The sequence below is a fragment of the Ranitomeya imitator genome, chromosome 6 (assembly GCF_032444005.1).
Source record: "Ranitomeya imitator isolate aRanImi1 chromosome 6, aRanImi1.pri, whole genome shotgun sequence".
NCBI classification, from domain to species: Eukaryota; Metazoa; Chordata; class Amphibia; order Anura; family Dendrobatidae; genus Ranitomeya; species Ranitomeya imitator.
This window is the reverse complement of record NC_091287.1, coordinates 194622032-194637065: the sequence shown is the minus strand read 5'-3', so window position 1 is coordinate 194637065 and position 15034 is coordinate 194622032. Positions and strand designations below refer to the sequence as shown.

Below are 15034 nucleotides of genomic sequence, written 5' to 3'. Positions count from 1 at the left end.
AATCACAGAACCCTTGTTACGCTATTTGGATTGGCTTCTACATCCCCTCCTCCCTGACATTCCCTCCTATGTGCATGACACCAAACATTTTTTGGAAATATTAAAAGGGTTCACTTGGCAGGATAATTTTTTCTTAGCGTCTATCGACGTAGAAAGTTTGTATACTCGTATCCCCCAAGTGGAGGCAGTCAGAGAGGTTCTCTCATATACCCCGACTAATGAAAGGGCAGTAGCGTTCGTCTGTGAAGGTTTACGTTTTGTTTTATCTCACAATGCGTTTAAGTTTGATTCTACTTGGTTTGTTCAAACAGAGGGTACAGCGATGGGTACACCTGTCGCATGTACCCTCGCCAATTTATACCTAGCAGTGTTTGAAAACGCTTCGTATATATTGACCGTAACCCCTTTCTAAAACATCTAAAACTCTACATTAGATTTGTGGACGACATGTTTGTGGTTTGGGATGGAGATGAATCCGGCTTTCTATCCTTTGTTCAACATCTTGAACAAGTAAATGACATGAACATGAAATTCACGTCGGTTTATGGTGGGTCACATCTTGAATTTTTAGATGTTAGAATTTGGATTGAGGAAGGGTCGTTACAAACTGAAGTGTTCCGTAAACCCACAGCAATGAACTCACTACTACATTATCAGAGTGCTCATCCACATTACACTAAAAAATCCCTTCCTTACAGCCAATTCCTCAGGGTCTTGAGGGTTAATAGCAGCCAAGCAGGCTTTTTGCGACAATCACAAGAATTATATACCAGATTCAGAGACAGAGGGTATCCCCCTAGTGTTTTAGATCAGGCTTTACCAAAATCGAAAACGGAAGGTATAACAAAGCGGGGCAAAAAATTGGGCAATAACGATTTGGAGCAAAAAAAGTTCGTTTTCAGTTTTAAATTTGGTCCTATGGACCAAAGTATAAGAACGGCCATAAGAAATAACTGGCATATTTTGGAGAGGGACCCTAGTTTAGCTGGTCCAGTTAGTAAAGGCCCTTTGTTTGCGTGTCGCTGAAGCAAAAATCTAAAAGACGTACTTGTGCGCAATAGGGTGGTATCTAAACAGGTTGATTGGTTGACAGCAAGCATCCCCCAAGGAAATGTTAAATGTGGACATTGTAACTTTTGTTCCTACCATTTGGTAGGTAAATTAATCCACATTGGTCCTGTCCGACATACGGTTAAGGACTTCATATTCTGCAGAACCACGCATGTTGTGTACGTCCTGTTTTGCCCGTGCGGCTTTTATTATGTAGGTAAAACTATACGCCCCCTCTTTATCAGATTCAGAGAACACTTCAAATCTATCAGCACAGGTAAGGGTGTTCCCAGACTCATAAACCATATACGCACCTACCATGCAGGAGATGCGGCTTGTCTGCGGTTCGCAGGTCTTGAGCGGGTAATTCTGCCAGAACAGGGAGGTGATCTCCACAGGCTGTTATTGAGAAAAGAGGGGAGATGGATATTGAAAGTGAATGCAACAGGCCCTCTAGGGTTAAATGACCGGACCGACATGTCAGTTTTTCTATAGTAATATTTTGGTAAGTTGTCGCTGTACTCTTTGTAATGTACTTACATTTGCAGTTTTACATGTTTGTTCAGTCACTTTGTTCCACTTCATATTGTTTTTTAACAGTTTTATTAAGTAGGAGTTCCATAGTCTGGTGACGTTCACAGGTGAGGGAGTGCCGCTTGGACGGATATGCTAGATAAACCCTCCCACCTGACGTTACCATTAGACCCGTAGAAGCTCAGCAGAGCGAAACGATCGTCGTCATCTGGAACCTCAGGTTCTCCCTGTTACATCCTGCTTTTTTAACATGAAGCCTCAACAAAGGAAAGACTTTTTTGCACAGATGGTGAGTGCTCGTTTTTTTGTTATTTTTGATGTTACAGATATTTTTTTCTGTTTTCCACGAGCACCCAATTCTGTTGTGGCAAACATAACGCACAGGGGTGTCGGAGCTGATTGTGCGTCTGACTTTTTTTCTTTGATTTTTCTAGCTTTGAATATTATTTGTTATTGGTTGTCAAAACATGCCACAAAAAAATTAATCTATTGCATGGTGCATTTATTGGAGTCATATGATTATTTCATGAATTTGCCATTTCCTTGTATGTGTACTGGTCACATGGTATGTGCCTTTTTGTGTATGTAAATATGTGTATTCTTACCAGGTCTCCTGCACTCACATTTATTTGGCATTATCCTCTTATTGTGGTGTTGTCAGGGGTGTGTCACATCTAGTGTTGAGCATTCCGATACCGCAAGTATCGGGTATCGGCCGATATTTGTGGTATCGGAATCCCGATACCGAGTTCCGATACTTTCAGTATATCGGATACCGGAATCGGAAGTTCCCATAATGCAAAGTCCCGGTTTTATTTAATTCAGCCAATGAGGAATGATTAGAAGTGAGGGCACATCCTGTTCTGCATGGTAGGCATGTAACTACTGGCATGGCTGTGATTGGCTGCTGAAATGATGTCACGATGCCCTATAAAAGTCGCCGCCGCCGCCATTTTGGGTTCACTCTGCTGTGAATTCAGTTAGGGACAGGACGCTGTGTTCTGACTTAGGGCCAGTTTTGAGATAGCGATTTGCTTCATTGTGCTTTACCCAGGCTATTTTAGCAACCGCTGTGTGAGAACCTTGCTTTTGCCTTGCAGCACTGTTCACAGCTGTCTGCAAGGTCTCTGTGTGTGTGAGTGCAGCTCACTCTGTAGTCTGTCCGCAGCCACAGCTGTTTGTGGTCAGCTTAGGGTGCGTCACTGCCTCATACTGCTCAATTCATTGTCCTTTATTGCAATTAGTGCAGCCTGCTGCACATTTTTTCAAATTTATCCTATTAGTGGGTTTCCATCCGTATCCTGCTAGATTGTAGAAAAACACTATATAGGATTAGATAGAGGTGCTTTTCTTGGCCTTGCAGCGCCGTTCTCGGCTCTCTGCACAGTCTGTGTGTGAATGCAGGTGGCTCTGTAGTCTGTTCTGCTGCCACAGCCGGTGGTAGTCAGCTCAGGGTGCGTCACTGCCTCATACTGCTGAATCCATTGTCCTTTATTGCAATTAGTGCAGCCTGCTAACTCTGTAGTGTCTGTTCTGCGAAACAAACCAAAAGTTTATAAAATTCACCAAACACACCACTTTACAGTTGTGTAGGCCACATTAGCTCATATTAAAGTGTAGACCACACTTTTCTAAAATTAGTGTTTCTTATACCTGTTAGCAGCTGTTCAGGAATAAGCACACTAAGCCCTAAGTACTTTTCTGCCTATCTTTATCAGTCTACCAAGATGAAGAAGGCAGGGAGTAAGGCACGTGGTCGTGGAGCAGGGAGAGGATGTGGGGATTCTGTGCCTGCTGCGGGCACCGGTGACTCATCATCCCTCAGTTTTAGCAGGGAACATACCTTTATGCTCAGCTTTTTAGGAGCTCGCCGTACCCCGCTGCTGCGGGACGAACAAATTGAAGCCGTTGTCGGATGGATGGCAGCTAATGCATCGACTTTAATTAGTACCACATCCACTCAGGCACAGAGCACTGAAGAGCAACCATCTGTCTCTTCACACCTGCCAAATTGCCCAGGCAGTCAGAGAGCCCAGGACAGGAGCCATCTCTACTTCTGTTCTCTGAATCTCTTGGCTTGGAGATAGGGGGCCAGCCAAGCAGCATTCTAGAATCTGAAGAAGAGGCAGTATGCAGTGATGCCCAACAGCTTTGTCTCTCTGAATCTGAAGAGGCGGGTGGGACAGTGCCTCCAGTCAGCACACTTCAGTACGCATCTGATGATGACTCAGGTGCCACTTTCTGGTGTGTACTGTGCTGCCGAGGCTACCCAGGAGAAGCAGTTGGTGGAAGAGGGTAGCGTAGAGGATGAGGTCCTTGACCCATCATGGCGTGAGGTACAGGAAGGTGTTTGGAGCAGCTCTGAGGAAGAGATTCCCCGAACGGCCCAAAGAGGGAGAGGGAGGGGGAAGACTGTGATGCCTGTAGCCTCCACTTCGGCACCCATTAGGAGCATGCCTCTTCCAAAAGCCAAAGCGGGCGCTCCCAAGACTTTCAGTGCCTGGTCCTTTTTTGACACAGTTGCAGATGACATTTGCTTAGTCAAATGTAAGCTGTGTCATCAGAAAGTGAAAAGAGGGAAAAGTGTCAGCAACCTCAATACCACAAATATGTGGAAACATGTGTGGAGTAAGCACGCGGTGGAGTTCCAAAAACACACTGAAGATCTAGGCCAACCTACAGCGGCACCTACCACCTCTTCAGCTCGCGTTGGAGCCTCACACACAGCTGGTTCGGCTTCCTCACAGGATCGCCATGAAAGAACCTCTGGCACTGTTGTCCAGAGACCCAGTGTAATTCTACCCACAGCACCACATTACCAGTCATCCTCACACTCCCAGCCCAGTCTACAGCCATCGGTAGCACAGGCATGGGAGAAAAGGCAGCCATTCTCGGCAAACTATCCTTGAGCTCAGGCTCTGAATGCAGGCATTGCAAAACTACTGTCCCTTGAAATGCTGTCATTCAGGCTGGTGGAGACTGACAGCTTCCATAACTTGATGGCATTGGCAGTCCCACAATACAATGTGCCCAGCCGCTTTTATTTCAGCAGGCAAGCCGTCCCTGCCCTGCAAAAGCATGTGAAGGGAAACATTAAACATGCGATACTAAACGCCGTCAGTAGCAAGGTCCACCTCACCACCTATGCGTGGACCAGTCACCATGGACAGGGACGATACCTTTCCCTCACTGCCCATTGGGTTAATGTTTTGGAGCCGGGTACAGATAGTGAGAGTGGCGCTCTACGTGTTCTGCCAACTCCAAGGATTGCAGGAATCCAGTCTGTGCACATTGACTCCTCCTCATACTCCAGTTCCCCTGAATCATCGCTGCAGGAGCCGTCACGGTCCACATCCAAATGGACCCGTGAACGCTTACCTGTTCCGACTGATATGAGCACAGCCGTGGCCAAACGTCAACAGGCCATATTGAAATTAATTTCTTTTGGGAATCGAAGCCACAGCGCAGGAGCTCTGGAATGCCATCCAGCAGGAGAGCGACGTGTGGTTTGTGCCAGTGAATCTCCAGCCAGGCATGGTAGTGTGTGACAATGGACGAAATCTGGTGGCAGTTCTGGGCCTAGGCAACCTCACTCACATCCCATGTCTGGCACATGTGCTCAACTTGGTCATGCAGAGTTTTTTGAGGGACTCTCCGGATCTTGATGCACTGCTGCACAAGGTCCGCCTAGAGTGTGCTCACTTGCGGCGTTCCAGCATGGCAAGATCGCGCATTGCAGCTCTGTAGCGCCGATTCCGCCTTCCGGAACATCGCATCATATGTGACCTACCCACCAGGTGGAACTCAACGTTACATACTGTATGTTGGAGCGGTTGTGTGAGCAGCAGCCAGCAGTAATGGAGAACCAGCTGCATCAGGCGCAAAAAAGTCGCACTGCGCGCCATTCAGACTTCACAACCACTGAGTGGGCCACTATGAAGGACATCTGCCAGGTTTTGCATGCCTTCGATGATTCCACGCGGATGGCGAGTGCAGATGATGCACTAGTCAGCATGACTGTCCCCCTTATCTGCCTGCTTGAAAGAACACTGCAAGCGCTAAGGGATGAGGTGGTGGAAGCAGTGGAGGATGATGAATCAGAAATGCCATCTGCTTCTGGACAGTCTGCGCAACGTGGTTCCTCACAAAGGCCTAGGCAGGGGACACTTTGTGAGGAGGATGAGGAGGAGTCAATGGAGGAGGAAGACATCTGTCCAGAGGAGGGAGTTACACAAATCTCCAGTAGTCAGTATGTAGAGTGAGGGTGGGGAGATGCAGAGCAGGCAGGAATCACGCCTCAAGCAGGGGACAGCGTTTCTTGGCCAGTTGGCAGTCTGCAGCACATGGTTGATTTCATGCTGCAGTGCCTGAGAAACGACCGCCGCATTGCTGACATTCTTACCACAGCTGATTATTGGGTGTACACCCTCCTAGATCCGCGCTACCGGGACAACTTACAAACCCTCATAACACTGTTGCAGCGGGAGCATAAAATGCGGGAGTACCAAGACACACTGGTGCAGTCCATCATCTTCTCCAGTCCAATCGAGAGAAGTGCTGCTAGTGCTTTACAAAGCAGCTCAGTGCATCGAGGCAGTGGAGGAAGCTCTGCACAAAGAGAGAGCAAAAGCAGTGCCTCAGCACAAGGCAAGACCAGTATGGCCCAACAGTGGCAAAGTTTTGTGTGCCCGCCACAAATGTCTACACCATCACAGACTGGTCCAGTCAGCAGGAGGCCACGTTTCCATCAGATGGTGACAGACTACATGTCTTGCCCTCTCAGCGTACTCCCTGACGGCTCTTCCCCCTTCAAGTTTTGGGTCTCTAAGCTGGATACATGGCCAGAGCTTAGCCAGTATGCATTGGAGGTGCTGGCTTGCCCTGCTGCTAGTATATTATCGGAACGCGTCTTTAGTGTCACAGGTGGTGTACTACAGACCGTCGCATGCGACTATCCTCCGATAACGTTGACCGGCTTACTTTTCTGAAAATGAACAAGGCCTGGATCTCGCAGGAATTTGCCACTCCTCTTACAGATTAAATAATTGGTTGGCAACAGTATCCAGGTCTCCTGTTGTGTTCATGTTTCTACCACCTGCACTTTAATCCCTGGGCTCCAACACCGCCAGTTGCTGCTCAGAAGTGCTGGCTGCACAGTCAACACATGACCCAGTGTTATTGGGTTTCAATAACGTCAGCTGATCCCCTGCTGTGTATCTGGCAATTGCTCCTGCTACCTCCACACTCACACTACTACAGAAATGAAAGGGAACCTGTCCCCCCCTCCCAGGCGTTTGTAACTGAAAGAGCCACCTTGTGTAGCACTAATGCTGCACAAGGAACAGGTGGCTGTTTTAGTTATGCTTCTTGCAGACGCTGCACTTAACACTTATAAAATGTGTCCCCTCATACCGTGAAACCGTCCCGGAGGTGGGACTTTCCTTCGTAATGAGATGCAGCACAGCCGGCATTCATACCCCCATGGCGCCGGGCGCCGCCTCCTCAGCATTGATTGAATCTGTCCCGGAGCCTGCGCTGTTATGTTTAACCTTGGGCATGCGCAGTTAGTGCTGCCCGTCTTCTGACATCATTTCATGTCAGGCTGACTGTGCCTGTGCGGCCGCGCTGCCCAAGATCCCGCCCCGCAGTGTCTTCTGATTTAGTCACACTGTGGGGCTGGGATTCATGGGCATGCGCAGTGCATATCTTCGCCTCTCACTCATCTCCTTCTGCCTCCCTCAGACTGTGCGGCGTCACGGCCGTGGCATTTGATTAGGGATCAGCTGACGCCGCACACTCTGAAGAAGGCAGATGGAGAGGAGTGAGAGGCAAAGATATACACTGCGCATGCCCATGGATCCCAGCCCCGCAGTGTGAATACATCAGAAGACACTGCAGGGCGGGATCTCGGGCAGCGCGGCCCCACAGGCGCAGTCAGCCTGACACAAAATGATGTCAGAAGACGGGCAGCGCTAACTGTGGATGGCCAAGGTTTAACATAACAGCGCGGGCTCCGTGACAGATTCAAACAACGCTGAGGAGGCGGCGCCCGGCGCCAAAGGGGTATGAATGCCGGCTGTGCTGCGTCTCATTACGAACGAAAGAAAGTCCCACCTCCGGGACCGTTTCACGGTATCGGGGGACACATTTTATAAGTGTTTAGTTCAGCGTGTGCAAGGACCATAATTAAAAGAGCCACTTTTTCCTTGTGCAGCATTAGTGCTGCACAAGGTGGCTCTTTCAGTTGCTAATGCCTGTGGAGTTAAAGGTTCCCTTTCAACTAGCTCCTATTAGGCCTCAGCCTACACTCTGTCATGTAATCCCTGGGCTCCAACACCGCCATTAGCTGGTTCTTGGGAAGACAATCTCACTAGGTCCCCCTGGTTCCAGCACCGTCAGCTGGTTCCGGGCAGAGCCTTTGGCTTTGGTGCCTCCTTCTGGGTATCCGAGTTCCACCAACGTCAGGTGGTCCTTGGTAGTGCTTTGTGGCACGGGTACCTCCTGCTTAGTAACCGGGTTCCAGTACCGTCAGCTGGTCCTCGGTCGTGCCATTGGCTCTTCTACCTTCAGGTAGCCATCCGGGTTCCAGTACCGTCAGCTGGCTCTCAGCAGTTCCTCAGCCTTCTTGTGCCTCCTGCTACAGTTCCAAGTTCAACACCCTAAAGATGACGACCCTGAAGACTGAAAAGCAAAAGAACAAGAAGCTGCAGAACAAAAAGCAGAAGAACATTAAGCATAAGACTAAAAATCAGAGCAAAAGATATTATCTAAATTATAAGCAGAAGAAGACTAAGCAGTGTATGCGGGTGAGTCTGTTCCTCCTCGTGGTGCCCCTGGAAAATACCTGCTGCTGCAGGCAAAACTGAACGCGGACAAATACTGTTGTAAATCTTTTGTGACAGGCAGAACGGAAGGTGTAATCTTCAAACTTTTATAGATAACAACTACAGGAATGCCTGTCACAAATAAGAATATGATGAAGAAGAATATAAAGAAGTAGAATATGCAGAAGAATAAGAGTTGGATAAGAAGAATATGAAGAATTAAAAAAAAAAGAATAATAGGAAGAAGGTGAAGAAGATGATGATTAAGGTGAAGAAGATGTTGATGAAAAAGATGCTGCTGCTGAGGATGATGAAGAAAGTGTGGGAGAAGTAAAAAAAAAAAGGTGCAGAGCATGGAAGTAGTGAAACATAAATATCTGACAAAATATAAAAAATCTAAACAGTCAATATCTTTGTAACTCCGAACGTCTTAAAAAAAATAATTCCTGCTATTCCATTTGATTGGGCTAAACCTCTATGCCTTTAATGTCTCCTCCACCTCCCCCGATACATTCTACGTTATTCTTCGTTGTTTTCCTTCATGTGGAATTAACCTACAAGGAAAGAAAGGGTTTATTTTAATTCCGATATTTTTGTCCCATTGACTTGCATTGGTATCTGGTATCGGTATCTGCGATATCCAATATTTTTTCGATATCGGCTGATCCAATTCGATACCGATATTTCCGAATATCGAAAGGTATCGCTCAACACTAGTCACATACTGATGTGACTCCTGGAGGATCTGGGATAAGAAGGAAATGGCATTTAATAGATCACAGGTCCTCTTTAGGCTCTGTCTATGGTTTACCTTGAATTGGAGTAATTTACTTTTGTTTGGTGCTGAAAGTATTAAAGGGAACCTGTCACCTCATTTTTCGCATACAAGCTGCGGCCACCGCCATTAGGGGCTTATCTACAGCATTCTATAATGCCTGAAATATAAGAAAAACAAATTAGATTATACTCACCCAGGGGCGGTCAGGTGCGGTTCGGGTCTGATGGGTGTTGCTGGTCCGGGTCCGGCGCCTCCCATCTTCATGTGATGACGTCCTCTTCCTTGTTTCTGTCTCGGCTCCTGCGTAGGCGTATTTCTCTGCCCTATTGAGGTCAGCGTAAAGTACTGCAGTGCATAGGTGCCAGGCCTCTCTGACCATTCCCGGCTCCTGCGCACCGCAGTACTTTGCTCTGCCCTCAACAGAGCAGAGAATTATGCTTGCGCAGGAGCCGCGACAGAAGGATGGAAGAGGACTTGTGACACCCATCGGACCCTAACCGCAGTGGGCTGCCCCTGGGTGAGTACAATCTAATTTGGTTTTCTTATCTTTCAGGTTACATCGGTGGCTTATCTACAGCATTATAGAATGCTATAAATAAGCCCCTAATGGCGGTGGCCTCAGCTTATATGCGAAAAATGAGGTGACAGATTCCCTTTAAGGGCTCTTTCTCTTCTGACTGTGAAATCGGAGCTTGAGTTCTCAACTGCAGCATCTCATTCCACTATACTTTATCTATACTGAACTATTTGAAGGACCCTGTCTCTGGAGAAGCTCTGATGTTTGTTCCTGTTGGTTAAATAGAGTAGTGGGACTAGTCTCTTGCTGGCCTACGCACTAGACCGTGTAAGTTGAGGGCCAAGGCACGTGATTGCGCATGGGGAGAAGGACCCATCTAGGGATGATAGAGAGTGCAAGAACCAGACTCAGGTTTATGTTAGGAGGTGATCCCTCTCCCTGCTGCCTATTGCCAGGGTCTTCCTTGTACATCTTTCCTGGTGTTCCCCTCGTGTTTCGTTGCACGTTGGGTGTCCTCTCTCCCCCAGCGTGACATGTGGGAAATTTTTTCATACATGATCTTTTTACCATTTCTATGTATTTGTTTAGTATTAATCATGTAATAATAATGGATTTTGTATATTTTATTCAAAAGTGCTTTTTTTGTAGGTTCATATAATCTTTAATTGTAGTGAGGCTTCTTTTGTAAGTTCTAGTGTTATGGGGTATAGTATCTGGGTATATGTTATGACAACGCTGCTTTATCAGAGTTCTCAAAGTGTAATATTGACATTTTGTACATATTCTGTAGGCCTTCATACGTGCACTAGTGGAGTATACATCTGATACTGGAGAGAAGCGGAGATTGCTGGAGCTCTGCAGCAAACAGGGAAGTGCTGATTATAACCGTTTTATTAGAGACCATTCAATCAGCATATTGGAACTTCTCAATGCATTTCCAAGCTGCAAGCCTCCATTAGGTCTATTAATTGGTAAGCTGAAGTATCTTTGCATGTGTAAAATGTAATTTCTTTAAAACTCTTAAATATTGTATCAAGGAATCAGGGTGTGAATATAGTTGACCCATCTACTCATTACTCTTTTTATTTTATCTTTTTTACTTAAATACCGTATATACTCGAGTATAAGCTGACCTGGGTATCAGCTGAGGCACCTACTTTTGCCACGAAAAACTGGGTAAGCTTATTGACTTGTGTATAAGCCGGGTATGCATTGTCCCCTCATCCTTATCGTGGTATGCATGGCTCCCCTGTCCCTGTCATTGTATGCATGGCTCCCCCATCCCTGTTATTGTATGCATGGCTTCCCAGTCCCTGTCATTGTATGCATGGTTTCCCAGTCCCTGTCCTGGTGTGCATGGCTCCCCATTCCCTGTCCTTGTGTGCATGGCTCCCCATTCCCTGTCATTGAATGCATGGCTCTCCAGTCCCTGTCATTGAATGCATGGCTCTCCAGTCCCTGTCATTGAATGCATGGCTTTCCAGTCCCTGTCATTGTATGCATGGCTCTCCAGTCCCCATCCTGGTGTGCATGGCTCCCCATTTCCTGTCCTGGTTTGCATGGCTCCCCAGTCCCTGTCCTGGTCTGCATGGCTCCCCAGTCCCTGTCCTGATGTGCATGGCTCCCCAGTCCCTGTCATTGTATGCATGGCTCTCCAGTCCCCATCCTGGTGTGCATGGCTCCCCATTTCCTGTCCTGGTTTGCATGGCTCCCCAGTCCCTGTCCTGGTCTGCATGGCTCTCCAGTCCCTGTCCTGGTGTGCATGGCTCCCCAGTCCCTGTCCTGGTGTGCATGGCTCCTTATCCCTATGTATGATTCCTGTTAAAAATCCTATTTACCTGCCTGCGCGCCCTCGGTGCTGGCACTGCATCTTGTTCCAACTTCAGTTCTTCCTGCCAAGCGATTACGCTGCCCTCGTCATTAAGGTAATGAATATGCACGCCACGCCTTTTGGAGTGGAGAGGCATGCATATTCATTTACCTTAATGAGTGATGCCACGTGATATCTTGCCTGGAACAGCTGCAGGCGCCGGTGACCGGACGAAATGCAGTGCCAGCACCGAGGACTCGCCGGTAGGTGAGTTTAATGTGTGCTGGAAGCCTGCGGCTGGCACTGTGCGCTATTACAGCAGCAGCACAGGCTTTAGCCGCTCCCCCTCCCCCATCTGCTTTCTGGGACCGTGACTCATGTATAAGCCAAGGGGGGCGTTTTCAGCACACAAAGTGTTGAAAAACTCGGCTTATACACAATATATACTGTATTTTCTTTCTTCAAAACAAAAAAGAAAAGGAGGTCATTAATAGGAATGTACAGAATTATTCAAACCATCCCCAGAATCTGGCTGGGCAGAGGCGCAAATGCCCTCTGGGCCGGTCCCCTAGTAACTGTTTAGGGTCGCCCAACTGCCAGGTGCCTGAGACGTACTGTACCTTTTAATAAAATTACTTGCAGTTGCATCATTATCTGTAATGTGACACTATGATAGGACCACAGGTGATTTAATGCAAGGTACAGTGCCACTGAGGCACCCGGCGGCCCTGGTCATTCTTCAGAGGTACTGTAGCTTTTACATTTCTGTCCGCATCAGGAAGAGAATTATATATGCTCACACAGGAGCATGAATAAGGACACACCTTTTCCTACTTGCCGGAGAAGAGCTTGGGATCAAGTGATGCAACAAGCTGCAACTGAAAGATGGGGAGAATGTACTTCAGACTAAGGTTGCATACAGGACACTAAATAAAATAAATTTCTGTCTTTTGGACATAATTGCATAATTATAGCAATAATATATCCAATTAACCTTTTCGCGCCATAGCCTGTTTTTGCATTCGTGACCAGGACAATTTTTACAATTCTGACCACTGTCACTTTGAGGTTATAACTCTGCAATGCTTCAATGTATCCCACTGATTCTGAGATTGTTTTTTCGTGACATATTGTGCTTCATGATAGTGGTAAAATTTGTTCAATATGACTTTAGTTTATTTCTTAAAATATCGGAAATTTGACGAAACTTTTGAAAAATTTAATTTTCAAGTTTTTAATCTTTATGCCTTTAAACCAGAGATATGTCGCAAAAACAGTTACTGAATAACATTTCCCACATGTATACTTTACATCAGCACAATTTTTGAATAATATTTTTTTGTTATGAAGTTAAGGGTTAAAAGTTGACCAGCGATTTCTCATTTTTCCATAATATTTACAAAACCATTTTTTTGAGGACCACATCACATTTGAAGTGACTTTGAGGGGCCCATATGACATAAAATACCCAAAAGTGACACCATTCTAAAAACTGCACCCCTCAAGGTAATCAAAACCACATTCATCAAGTTTATTAACCCTTCCGGTGCATCACAAGAATTAACGGAATGTGGAAGAAAAAAATGAACATTTAACTTTTTCCCACAAAAATTTTTCTTTATTGCCATAATTTCCATTTTCACAAAGGTAACAGAAGAAAATGCACCATCAAATTTGTTGTGCGATTTCTCCTGAGTACGCCGATACCATGGAGGAAAACTATTGTTTGGGTGCACGGCAAGGCTTGGAAAGGAAGGAGCGCCATTTGACTTTTGGAACACATAATTGGCTTCAATCAATAGCCGAAGCCATGTTGCATTTGGAGAGCCCCTGTTATGTCTAAACAGTAGAAACCCCATTACCCTATTTTGGAAACTAGACCCCCTCAAGGACTTTATCTGGATGTGTGTTAAGCACTGTGAAATCTCAGGGGCTTCACAGAATTTTATAATATTGAGCCGTAAAAAATAAAAAAAGACCTTTTCCCAACATAAATGTTGTTTTAGCCCCATTTTTTTTATGTTATCAATCGTAACAGGTGAAATGGGATGCCAATTTTTCCAAAGTACGCCTGTACCTCATATTGCTTGGGCGCATGGTAGGGCTGGAAAGAGAATGAGCGCTAATTTGGCTGCAATAGTTTGCGGATACCATGTCCCATTTGATGTGCCCCTGACATGCCAAAACAGCAGAAATCCCCACAGGTTATCCCATTTTGAAAACTATACCTCTCAAGGAATTCATCTAGGGGAGTAGAGAGTATGTTTAACCCTCAGGCAATTCACAAACTTGTATAAAATTGGGCTGAGTAAATGAAATATTCCCATTTTTTCCACTAAAATGTCGCATTGACCCCAAGTTTGCAATTTTCAAAAGGGGTAATAGGAGAAAACAAACAGTACAATTTGTTATGTAATTTCTCCTAAGTACATCAAAACCCCATAAGTTATCGAAAACTACTTTTGAGGCACGGTGCAAAGTTCAAAAGGAAAGGAGAGGCATATTGCAGTGAAGATTTTAGTGCAGTGGTTTGAGTGGGCTCTGTCACATTGGCAGAGTCCCTGAGATGCCAGAACAGCAGAAACCCCCGTAACTGACCCCATTTTATTAACTACACCTCTCAATGAGTTCATCAAGGGGTGCAGTGATCATATTGACACCATAAGTGCCTCACACAATTTTATACCATTGGGCAGTGAAGAAAAAATTACATGATTACCACAAAAAAAATTTTAGCTCCAGATTTCACATTTTCACACTGAGAAATGGGTGAAAATGGTGCCAAAATGTGTCACACAATTTCTACTGAACTTGGCAATACCCCATATGTGGCTGTACAATACTGCTTGGCCAAGCAGCGAGACTCTGGAGTAGTGGAGCACTATTTGACCCTTGGAGAGCAAATTATTATAGAATAGTTTCCGGACTCCATATAAAGAGACCCTAAATGCCAGAAAAGCAGAATCCCACTTCAAGTGACCCCAATTTCGAAGTTACACCCCTTTGGAAATTTATCTACAAATGTAGTGTTGATTTTGACTCCATAAGTGTTTTCCAGAATCAAGCAGGTCAAGTGACCTCCGGCTAATGGGACAACGCGGGATCTACTGTAATGTGATCAGATCTCATCATGGGGGGGGGGAGGGGGGGCGTTGGAGAGGTGAGTAAAGCACCGCTTTCCCTCTGCTATGTTTTAAATGCAATCCTGGCATATAGAAGATAGCAAAAAGGTTAACATCATTGGGACCTGATCTAATCAGGTCCTGATGATGTTACCTGTCAGAGCTACCGGTCTGCACAGGAATTGCAGCGCTTGCAGGACCCTGGGGGTCCTGAGCGCTGTGAGACCATCCATCATTTATAAATGTTGCCAATGCAGAGAGCCCAGCAAGCGCCAACGTTTATCTACCGTGGGTGGTCGGGAAGCGGTTAAAGAAAAATAATAGGCAACCAAAAAATGATAAAATTATATAAAGTTTATTAAATGGGTATAAATATTAAATAGAAATGGGAGAAAATGT

General features: G+C 46.0%; 1 protein-coding gene across 4 annotated transcripts in view; it reads left to right on the top strand.

Moving 5' to 3' along the window:
• Positions 1-15034, top strand: part of MTRR (5-methyltetrahydrofolate-homocysteine methyltransferase reductase) — an 831186-nt gene that overhangs the window by 495436 nt on the left and 320716 nt on the right. For all 4 annotated transcript variants that reach the window (XM_069730413.1, XM_069730414.1, XM_069730415.1 and 1 more), the window contains exon 9: positions 10494-10674. In XM_069730413.1, coding sequence (XP_069586514.1) covers positions 10494-10674 — 181 coding nt within the window. The remainder of the gene's footprint in view (positions 1-10493; positions 10675-15034) is intronic.